At 33.5% G+C, this 12,200-nt stretch overlaps 1 protein-coding gene across 3 annotated transcripts; it reads left to right on the top strand.

The window, feature by feature from the left end:
- The first annotated feature begins 425 nt into the window (after positions 1 to 425).
- LOC106057369 (alpha-N-acetylgalactosaminidase-like) lies at positions 426 to 12,200 on the top strand. 3 transcript variants are annotated; one of them, XM_056037394.1, is made up of 8 exons: positions 426 to 552; positions 3,405 to 3,578; positions 3,892 to 4,069; positions 5,702 to 5,876; positions 6,169 to 6,257; positions 6,951 to 7,112; positions 7,231 to 7,428; positions 9,647 to 12,200. In XM_056037394.1, the coding sequence occupies exons 2-8, from the start codon at positions 3,421 to 3,423 to the stop codon at positions 9,905 to 9,907; spliced, it is 1,221 nt and encodes a 406-aa protein (XP_055893369.1). In that variant the 5' UTR covers positions 426 to 552; positions 3,405 to 3,420; the 3' UTR covers positions 9,908 to 12,200. The 3 variants fall into 3 exon arrangements, with proteins under 3 accessions (XP_055893369.1, XP_055893370.1, XP_055893368.1); XM_056037395.1 differs by having other exon boundaries at positions 426 to 544; XM_056037393.1 differs by having other exon boundaries at positions 443 to 540.

Here is a 12,200-nt window from a genome sequence, read left to right on the forward strand (position 1 = left end):
CATATGCTAGGACAAATTTGTACAAATACTCCTTCTTCCCTAGTGCTATTAGAGCATGGAATGGGTTGCCTGAGCTAGCCAGGAAAACCAGTGACTTGGCAGAATTTAAGTCATTGGTTAATATGCATGACTAAATGCATGACGCGTAGGACGTAATCATCTTCTTTTTTGAAGTAACGTCTGTATTATATAAGAAGGAGTCAAAATAAATCTTCTGCTGTGAAAGGAAAATCCGCATATTGGAAATGTAGAAAAATTGACCATGCGCAGTACCCTTACAGTAGTTTAGCAGAAAATTTCAAAATAAAGTAGATTTTAACTAATTTCGACGAGCTGTGCCGCAAAACATGCCTTTTCCGCAATAGGGACTCTACTATATAGGTCTGTGAACTATATCTAAATCAGCTTACATTGTCATATGACAGATGTCACATGATTTGAAGTCATTCCCCCCCCCCTAACTATTCAGTGTATTGTAATACTAATATAATAGATCTAGTCAATCTTTCTAGAATAATCTAGATCTAGATCTAGACTCTAGTAGGTAAAACCGTAAGTAATTGCATTACCAAAAGTATAATTATATCTATTCTAAACGACTATCTAGATATAGATCTAAAACTAAAGCTAAGAATACTAAGATAGACATCAGTCAAATAGTTTGAAATACTATACTCATAATTATACTGTCTATACTCCTATTACTATTACCTGGCTATACTATCTATAGTGACACTATTATCTATAGTCTATACTAAGTATACTAGTATAGATTTTATTTTTATAGTTAATAGTTATAGAATAAATAGTATAGATCTAGATTCTAATTAAGTAATAATAATTTATTTAAGATTTAATCTAGATTTTACAATAATTAAATAATCAATGAATTAATAATAAGTCTAGAGTAGAGTTCTAGAGTCTAGCCTAGGCCTACTACACTACTACTACTACTAGAGTCGGATAGGCTGTAGATCTAGTAGATTCTAAATTCTTCTAGGACTAGAGCTAGAATTAGAGAAAAGAGTCTAACCCCCCTGCCCCAAAGCCCAAAGCCTAAGTCTAGTACTAGACTAGTTAAGTAAAGTTACTATTACTAAGTATTACTACTAATGTATTACTACTAATACTAGACTTGACTAGATAGATGAATAGATCTAGACTACAATGACTAGAAATCTATAATTAAATAGTTAAATAAGATGGAAACAAAAAGGCTTAGCCCTCGGCACCAAAATCAGACTGATGCGCTCCCTTGTCATGGCCACATTTTTATATGCTTGTGAGTCTTGGACACTGACTGCAGAGCTATAGAGGAGGATCCTAGCAATGGAATTGAGATGCTACAGAAGGATCCTAGGTATCACATTCAAAGGCCGCATCACTAACCAAGAGATTAGAGACAGGTTTACTGCAGCGATTGGACCCCATGATGACCTGCTAACTATTGTAAAAAAATGCAAACTTAAAATCTATGGCCATATTACAAGATCTTCAAGGCTCGCAAATACCTTCCTTCAGGGAACAGTACCAGGGAAAAAGAAGAAGAGGCAGACAGAGAAAGCGATGGGAGGAAAACATAAAAGAATGGACGGGCCTGCCATTGAAAGAGGTTCTAATTAAGGCAAAAGACAGAGAGGAATGGAGGAAGATGGTTGACAAATCTTGCATTGTGCCCCAACTGTCCAACAGACTAAGGGATAGGTAAAGGTCGGTGGCTGAGAGGTTAAGCACTTGACTTCCGAACCGGGGTCCGGGATTCAAATCCTAGTGAAGACTGGAATTTTTAATATCGGTATCTTCGGGCGCCTCTGAGTCCACCCAGCTCTAATGGGTACCTGGCATTAGTTGGGAAAAGTAAAGGCGATTGGTCGTTGTGCTGGCCACGACACCTTCATTAACCATAGGCCACAGAATCAGATGACCTTTACATCATCTGCCCTATAGACCACAAGGTCTGAAAAGGGGAACCTTACTTTTTTTGTTTTTTTTAGGTACCGGGTAAAGGTAAAAGATCATATCTAGAATCTAGATGATGATAGATCATAGACTGTAGATCTAGATTCTATAATAGATAGATCTAGATTACTATAAAATAGATTATAGATCTAGTGGTCTAGATCTAGATCTATATTTGTTCATTGCAATTATCTCCGGGTTAAACAAATTACATATCTGTAATCAGTATTTTTTACTACAAATTCTTAAAAATATATGATTGATTATTCAAATACAGTATATATGTATACATTCTATATATATAGTGCATAGAAACCTGATTCCAGGTATAGAGTCTCCTTTACTAAAAATATCAGATAGCAGTGAATGTTAGCATTGCATGGTACAATTCCAGGACCATGGAGACCATTGAACTACAGTTCATAGCGCCCAGTGGCGGCATACCATACCACCAGGCAGCCCTCCTTTTAATGTGAATGCCAAATGTATTTAATTTACTGGAAAATGGTATTCTTTACCTATGCTCATTTGGAAAGAGAAATGTTAAAGAATGCAAACATTGTAGTACCAGTATATTCGGACTAAATAAGGAGTAGTGTTCCAACCTTCCTTTCCCTTGCATCATCTCTACAAGTTTTATGTAAGAATAACCAGGAACATTGCTTCAGCTAATGGATTACTAATTCACATTGAAGAACAGCCCAGGAAAATTGGAAAGTGTTGGCAAATGCTTTCAAGATGTTTTTAATTATTTCTATTTTACTAATAATGTCTTATTTCTAATGTCATTGTAAACTGTTCCAAATAGTCATTGACTTAGATCTACTTATTCCTGTGAACTCCCAGCGTAGCATAGCGCCGCAACCAAACCTCTTCACCGAACTTGGTTCTGAGTAGTTTTATTGATCTGCTTCATACTTTACATTACTCTGTAAGACGAAACTGATTCACTATTCTAAATTTCAGCTAGGAAAAGCTGTAAAATAATTTTAATAGATTTGTAAATTTGGGGGAATTAATGAAGTTTGACTTGATTTAAACAGTATGAAAGAAATAGGCTGCTTCCTGTCTTCCCTTTTTCAAATCAGAATGTTTAGCTGGTTATGGGGTATGTGTTTCACACTATTGTCTTAATGTCCCTGGTTTCAACCTTATTTACCATTATCCCTTGCTATTTGGGCTAGGACATAGTGATTTTTAACAAGAAGGAACAAATCTTTGTCTTTGTTTCTCAGACCTAGCTTTTTGTTGATTGACACTGGAAATAGTCTTATAGAACAAGTTCACCTTTTTATTTTAATCTTATGAAAGTTACATGGATATTCAATATATTGAGCAATAAAGTTATGATAAAATATTACATTGAATAATAGAATTCTAATCTTTAACTGGTTGTTTATCTTATTTTCAAACATAACCCTCTTAAATTCTTCCATTCACATAAGACATCTGAGGTAGAAGATGGCCGTGTTTCACTTCCTGTGCTGCTTACTTGCTTTTGTTGTTGCTGTTAATGGACTTGATAATGGCCTAGCTAGAACACCGCCTATGGGATGGTTGTCATGGCAAAGATTTCGCTGCAACATCAATTGTGATCAAGATCCATTGAACTGTATCAGGTATTTTATATATATATATATATATATTTTACATTTTCATAGTTATTCTTAAAAACCAACACAAAAAAAAAAGTAAAATTGATCTACTTTGACTTGGTTATAATTTTTAAAGCAACTTACCTTTATACATTTATTATAAAAATATTTATACAATGCAATTTTTTTTTACAAACTTTGTCACACTTTGCATCATTTTATGATGAGATATTATTCAAGGGTCAGGAATAAAATAAAGAAATGATAGTCTATTCTAAAGATTCACTTTTATGAATCTTTTACAATTTGAACTAAAAAAGAAATTAAATGTTTACAGCGAGAGACTGTACAAAGATATGGCTGATCGCTTAGCTGCAGATGGGTACAAGGAGGCTGGCTATGTTTATGTGAACATTGACGATTGCTGGGCAGCAAAGCAGCGTGACCCAGTTACAATGAAACTTGTCCCTGATCCTAAACGATTTCCTAGTGGCATTAAAGCATTAGCTGATTACGTAAGTGTTTGTCAGTCATACTATTCTGCATATATCTTAGTAAACAATTTCACTTACCATGATTAAATTTTCATTTGTTTTGTTTTTACCACCTCTCAAATGGGAGGTGCTACCTATCAGATGAATTTTGGCCAACCATAAATTACAACACAAGCTTTTTTTTTTTTTTTTAAGTTTGATTTTTAAGACTAAGACTGCTTTATTGATCCTTACGGAAATTTGTTGTGATTACAAGGACTCGTTTCTCATATAAAGACAACACAACAGAAAAATACATATAAATACAACAGACAACATAAAGAGTTCATTCAGCGACTACACACAGGTATCTTGGTGCATTTCATGTTCCCTGATCAATGAGTGGCAGTGATAGAGTCTGACCGAGTGAGGTACGAACGAGTTTTTGTACCGCTCCGTTCTTGTTTTGATTGACAGCAGTCGCCCACTTCGCGACGACCTGGCGTAGTTCTGATGGAGCGGGTGGCCGTTGTCTTCCAAGATTTTTTGATTTTTCTTAGGCACGTTTTTGAAACAAACTTTCAAACTAAAATTATTGAATTTTAAATCATTATACACAAGAGGAATTGAAAGTGGAGTGCAGAGTTCTTTTTTGAAAGCAGTATGTACATTATTATTGCCACTGTTGTGAACAGTGACACACAGGTTCGTTGACGCTTTCTCTCCTAATCGACGATACCATCGTTGATTTTGACCTCATTAAATTAAATTTATGTTTACTTTTTTAAACTTGACTTTGAACTATATAAAAAGATTCTATACCAAATACAACAGTTTTTGATAACAAACAACAAAACTATTGAAGCCCAATCGTAACAGGGGTAGTGAAATAATAATGAGCAAAATGAAGAATTCCTTCCAAAACGTGGAAAAATAATTACAGAGAGAAAGAGTTAATTTATACACTGAAACTCATACATATAGTGACTTTTGGGGTTTAACCTTTATTCCTTTCTAGGTTCAGTTCAGAGTTAAAAAAATAAATCCATATGAAACAAAGTGCAAATCACAGTAATAAATACAGTATACACTGAATGAATACTAAAACACACTTGATAAATGTGAAGCTAGTAGAAACGTAGTACGATGAACAGACATGAATGGTGCTCAATGAAAGAACTAACTCAGTTGCACTCTTTTCCTTTTTATAGTTTTTGTATAGTTAGTTCATGAAGCAGGGTTTACTTTCAATCCTTTCTTTTTCCTTCCTACTGACCAGTCAGACAGAGCCTTTTGTCTCGTTTATTTTTTAAAAAAATTTTTATTGTGCATAGTGTACAGGAAAGACCAAGGCAAACTAAATGCTGATATACAACTTTTTAAAATTCAGTTTAACATTGAATTTAATCTTTTTCTTGGTTTCATTGTTCCAAAAGGGAAACTATAATCTAAAGATTTTGTCACATGAAATATTTTATAAAATGTAGCACAGTCGGCAAAAAATGTGCCATATTATGTATGACATCCAGTAGTTATCTTTGGCTGATTGTATATGTTAAGATTTCTACATTTTCTGTTTATGTTGGCTGTTTGCCCCGTAACACTTTGACTAGTTAGTTGAGTTTAAGCAATTTGAAACATTTGACTGAAATTTTCTTTGTTTCTAATTTTCAGGTGCACAGCAAAGGGTTAAAGCTTGGAATCTATGGTGATATGGGAACATTTACTTGTGGAGGTTACCCTGGAAGTAAGTTTACCATGGCTACAGATGCTCAGACATTCGCCGAATGGGGAATCGACTCTTTTAAAATGGATGGCTGCTACTCCACCACTGACGACTTCTCCACAGGTGAGACATCATCTAGTAGAGTGCCTCTCTCTCTCTTTCTCTCTCTTATGTCCCTTTTTTAATTTCAGGTATAATACTTCTCCACCAGTGTAAAGAAAAAATTGGTGTTTTGTTAAGGACAGTTTCTTAGAGCACATTCCAAGTTGAGAATCACATGCAGTTAATTTTAGGATAAAAGTTATTTTGCCAACTTATCATTTATTTTGTAATTGTATTTTTATTTCTAATGTTTTTGTTTTAACTTGGCCTACAATTTAGTAATTTAATTTCTTAAACATTTTATTACTTCTAGCCTATCCAATCATGGAGTTTTATTTAAATCAGACTGGTCGTCCAATCCTGTTTAGCTGCAGCTGGCCTGCTTATGAAATGTCCTTCAATGTGAGTGGCACACTTTTGTTATAAGAGTAATAATCTATAGTCCTAACAATTTATAACTTACCAAAAGGAATTTTGTTTATAAAATGGAAAGACTGCATTTACAGGTAGTCCTTGATAAATGTCAGGGTTATGTTCCAACAGCTCTGTGGTTAAGCTAATCTATCTCCATGTTACATGTATATTTTCTCCAGTGGTATTTGAATGCACAGAAGTAATATTACTTTGTACTGCAGTATTTATATTTAATTTTAATAACATATTAATTGGATTGATAATTGCAATAAAAATTAAAATGTCCTCCCTCCTAGTAAAATTTTACTGGCTTTGCCTCTCCCCCCCCCCCCCCCCCCCCCGCCAGGATGTCGCACTGCTATCATACCTTTGAAATGTTGTTGTATGATGAAATAAATGGGTCAGTTGTCAAGCCGCTTATAAATTGAAGTGGACCCATTATTAAGCCAAGAAAACATTTATACGATTTCTCTTTCTATTCTAAAAGCTAGTTGATTAATTTGTTCCTATTGCTAGATTAATTGTTGTATGTTGTCTAGAAAAAAATAATTAATCAGAACATACCTTTTTGTTTTTTTTTTAAACATAGAATCAATTTAAGGTACAGGAATAATATGGCAATATCATATGTATTAGGTTGGTAGTTAATTTTGATTTTATTATTACATTTTACATTTCCAGCCCAATTATCCTAAAATCGCTAAGTATTGCAACATCTGGAGAAACTTTGACGACATTGACGACTCTTGGGACAGTGTGAAAAGCATCATTAAGTATTATGGAGATGATGCATACAATTTTAGCTCTGTTGCTGGACCTGGAAATTTCAATGATCCAGATATGGTTAGTATATCAGCAAATATTTAGTTTGTTACTCTTTTGAGTTAATTATTTAATAATTTAAGAGTTGATTGAATAGATTTTTTTTTCTTTTATAATGAATCCCTTTTTGTTGTTTCAGATTATTATTGGTAATAAAGGTCTAAGTCCATCTCAGGAAGAAGTTCAAATGGCCATGTGGGCAATAATGGCAGCACCATTGTTTCTTTCCAACGATCTCAGAAACATTTCCGAAAGGTCTCGTAATTTGATTCTCAACAAAGGTGCAATAGCAATTAACCAAGATCCCCTGGGTATTCAAGGAAAACGCCTTTGGCAGGTTAGAGATTTAGCTCAGACCTAATAAATGAATAAAATAACTTTTAGAATTATTAGATAAAGCACAGCAGTCTTGCAGGCATGAATACCAACAAAATTTCTCATTGTCTTTGTCATTACAAAGTTCTATAACCCCCTTCTAATTTGTCTTTGTTATAGAAATACTGTTTATGATAATCCGACTGCTCTTTTTTTGTAGTGGGAACAGGAATTAAGTTGGCATTGAGTCATATATCTTACACTCTTTAACCCTTCAAGTGCTCAGCTATTTTACAGAGAGTGCATAGAAAAGTGGGATTACAATTCTTGTGTTTACAAACATTGGAGACCCACTTGCTTAGTTTTCTTTTAGAAGCTCAACTATGCATTGTAGCCTATTAAACCTAGACATTTTTGAAAAGCTAATTGAATAAGGAATTTAATTAAGTCCAGACAATTAACATATATTAATAAAAAATATTTAAAAAATAATACAAACCATTTTTTTAAAAAGCACAATAAAAATTTAATCCATGAGAATCACATTAATAAAACTTGAAAAAAAAAAAAACATTTAGAAAATTTTAAGAAAAAAATATATACACACATATATATAAGAGTTGTAAAAGTAGAAAGAATGATTATTTACAACTGTCTGTGATATTTAGCAAAACACTCTGGACACAGTCCAACTTTGCATCCTGTGCACTCCCACCCAGTTCTGACACGAGTTGGATGACCAGCAACACACTGTCTTTTTTTCTCCACTGGCAGTTTGCTAAGATCATGTCCATCAAGTGGATGACCTGCTACGGTCTGGGTTAGTGGTGTTGGACGCATTCTTGCAGCCTCCATCTCTACTCTAGTGCGTTTTCGACATATCACTTTTTGGGGTACAAAGTTTGATGTCATGCTCTCTAGTGCAGACACGATGAAATTGTACCTTGAGAGCTTTGGTCTGTCTGGTGTGTTGCTATGGTAGATTATATAGCTATTTAGAATAGCTCTTCCAAATATGGAAAAAAAAACTTTATTTGTCCATTTCAAGCTTCGGCGCTCAGCCATATACATGTAAAGTTTTTCGTCCCCCAAGTCAACACCACCCATGGCCTGGTTATAGGCATGAATCACAGCAGGTCTTGTTACAGGTTGTTTCCTGCTGTTTACTGTATCAATGAGACCAGCTTTACTAGCAGTAGACAGCAAGATTGGCTTTCTGCTATTATCCTGGTAAGCCAAGCAAAGCAGATTACCTTTTCTGGCTGCGATGAGCTCCTTGTTTTTCAATTTAGTTTTAACACAAACATCTGGTAGCCCTTTTCTGTTAGATCTAACAGTTCCTGTAGATGTAGTGTTTTCAGTAAAAAGTTCTTCCAATAATTCAATGGAGGTAAAAAAAATTGTCTATCCCGGTTTTGGTTTTACCTTGAGCTCGCTTTACTTGCAACTGTTTGTAATTATCAAAACAGTTTCAAAATGACAAATTTATCATGTAGAACAAAAATAATGATCATTCCAATCTAGACTTTACAAGTAAAAGGGGACAACAATCACTTAGAGAGCTGAATTGCATTGAAGCCATATCTAATGTATCAAGTAGAGTAAGGAGTACGTATGTATGTCCCGCATAGAAATCAAATCTGTTCGACCAATCTTGATAAAACTTGGCCTAAATGTTCCTTTGATCATGGCGGAGACTGTAGTGTATGTTTAATGTCCCTTCCACAACCTGAAGGCCCTAAAAATAAAAAAAAACACAAAATTTATCTCTATTAAAGAACAAAGCTTTTTAGCAAATCATATCCAGCTAGTATGAAATAAAAAAATACAGTCATGTGAAAACCAGCAGTTGTGAATATTTTCTGAGTGAATTTTTATCTGAAAGAGCCCAGAAGTTGTTGAGGATATTGTGGTATTTGTTAGTCCTGCTGGCCACATTCCACTTGCACTCTCATAAAATAGTAGTTACGAAACTGAATGAAGCTTGCTGAGATAACTTTTTATTCCATCCTTTCTTAATACTACAGGATGTCTGCTCTGTTTGCTTTTGATATTAATACTACATGTTTAATGAAGACCTTTAATATTAAACCAAACTTAACTATTTCATAATTTTAATATATTAATGATATAAGTACATCATCTGCATCAGTTTTAAATCTATATTAAAAACTTAAAAGTGTTTGTTCTCAAAGCAGGATTTTCTCAGAATATTTATGTATTTCTGTATTAATGTTTAGATTGGCAGCATTCAAGTTTGGCTGAGGCCAGTGCTACCCAATGGAAGTTATGCAATCGCCATTTTAAATGAAAATTATGGAGGATATCTTTCTCCTGTTACTGTCTCCCTTGCTGACCTCGGTGTGGTGGATAATGGAACGTATGTCCTTAACGAAGTGTTCACAGGAAGCTATATAGGTACTTATGGTACCAAGGATTCTGTGGTTATTAAGGTTGATGTATCCAGTGTGTTCTTTGGTAAATACACAAGGAAAAGTTAAATAAACATCAATAGACATTTTCTTTTTTTTACTTAGAATGGTAGATTTTACTACTTAGCATGGTAGATTTTAAAGCAGTGTTTTCACAAAGTGTAATATTTGTACTCTATGGACATAGTTTCTCATGACTTTTCTAATCTTCACTTTTATAGGAGTGCTCAAAGGGAAGTCATTAGACATTTCTTTATCACTTTAATTGCATTGAAGGGAAATAATTTGAAACTTCTTTTTTATCATTTTTATAGGGAAGTAATTTTTATATTTATAGATATGCTTGAAAAAAAATATTTAATGTGAAAATTGATATTATCTGTCTCTAAACATTTGAATTGTCATACAGCTAGAAAACGTATTAATTGAAAACATATATGTAGTCTTACGTCATGCATTTGAGAAGTTCAATCCAAGATATTTCACATTCTAGAGCAGAAAAAGCACAAGAATACAAATGGAAGGTCCTGAATGCAAACATCTCCTCCATGATATATATATATATATATATATTTTCTTATTCCAGGACATCTATAAGTCTACTATCATAAAACTTGAATTACAAAGTTGGCTGACTTTTTTGTGTGTATCCAATGTACCAATTTTAAATATTTAATTTTCTATGTATGATATTGTGTATAAATATTACAGCTATTGAAAGAGACATGCTATAAGTAAAAGTATTTTTATTATTCACTAGTAGCCATGGTCATTTTTCCCAAATGCAATTTAAATAGTTAACGCTTCAGACCCCTTTTTTGTTTTTTGAAATTTTGTTAAAAAGATGCATTTTGTTATTCAAATTGAGTATAATTGAATAAAAAAATAGAGAATTCTGATATCACAACCAGTAGTTTTCATAAGATGGTATTTGCTATGTTAGAAATCTAAACATATATTTTTTAAAAATCTATTATTACCGTTATTATTATTAATTTTTTTGTTTGCTAAGAGAACTCCATTTTATGGGACTTGACATTTTACTAGACTTACCAGTACTAAAAAGATTTTCACCATTTTTTTTTTCTATTTCTTAAGCTTGCTATGCAACAATTTCTCCACTTTAAATTAGTAAATTTATTAATTTAAATTATAATCATTTGTTCCTTTTTTTTGTGATTAGTTGCATTACAAATGTTTGTTGCATCACTTGTAGTATTTGGCCTAGTTTGAGATGCCTACATAGGGCAGCACCATTGCATGTGTGTATAGCTTTTAAATCAGTGCCACGTGTCCATTTGTTTAATTTTAAGATTTAATAGTTTTGACTGTTTTGACCAATGTGTGAGACATTCTTTTTTTTTTTAAGTAATGCGAGCACCCTTTTATTGTTAACAATTAATTTTGTTTATTATTGATATGCAAGGGAATTTGAAGGGTGGGTTATAAATAGTTAAAATCCTTTTTTGTTTTATTATCCATCTTTTGAACAAACAAGTTTTAAGTGGCTACTCGGATGTGATCTAGGAGGCCCAGTGGCTGAGCGGTAAAGCCCTTGGCTTCCGAACCGGGGGTCTGAGATTTGAATCCTGGTTAAGACAGGGATTTTTAATTTCTGGATCTTTGGGCGGCCTCTGAGCCTACCAAGCTCTAATGGATACCTGACATTAGTTGGGGGAAAAGTAAAGGCGTTTGGTCGTTGTGCTGGCCACATGACACCCTTGTTAATCGTGGGCCACAAAAACAAACGTTCTTTACATCATCTTCCCTAAAGACCACAAGGAGTGAAAGGGAAACTTTACTTTACCGATGTGATCTCTCTGTTCAATTTTTGCAGTAGGGTTATTAAAGCAATCATTTATTAAATATTAATTGTGCGATAGTCAGGATTTAGTTGAAATGTTTTACATCTTGATAGCACTGGCTCGTTGTTAGAGTTAAGAAAATTACATCATTGCCTGATTGTATGTAGCGTATCATCAATTATTTTTCTTCTGCATTCTCATTAGTATGTTGAGATGAGTCGAGATGATGTATTTTATGTACTTTGTCTGAGATGAATTATGTAGTTATTCTCAGAAATAGCAGCTCTCTCTATGTGTATATACATATATATATATTTGGCTCTTATTGAAACGTGATGGGGTGAGCTGGGGTATTTTTCAATGTACCGGTAGCTTATGCTTAGAATGTGCTGATTTTCTTTTGTTAAAAGATTTGGTTAAATTAAAGAATCCCATGTTTGTATTAAATCTATAAAACATTCCTTTTTAATCTGCCTTTCTATTTTGGCATAACTGTTTTATTAACTTTCTGAAAATGTTTTTATTTTTGTATGAATAAATATGTATGATAATAGTGA

The sequence above is a fragment of the Biomphalaria glabrata genome, chromosome 8 (assembly GCF_947242115.1).
Source record: "Biomphalaria glabrata chromosome 8, xgBioGlab47.1, whole genome shotgun sequence".
Lineage (NCBI taxonomy): Eukaryota > Metazoa > Mollusca > Gastropoda > Planorbidae > Biomphalaria > Biomphalaria glabrata.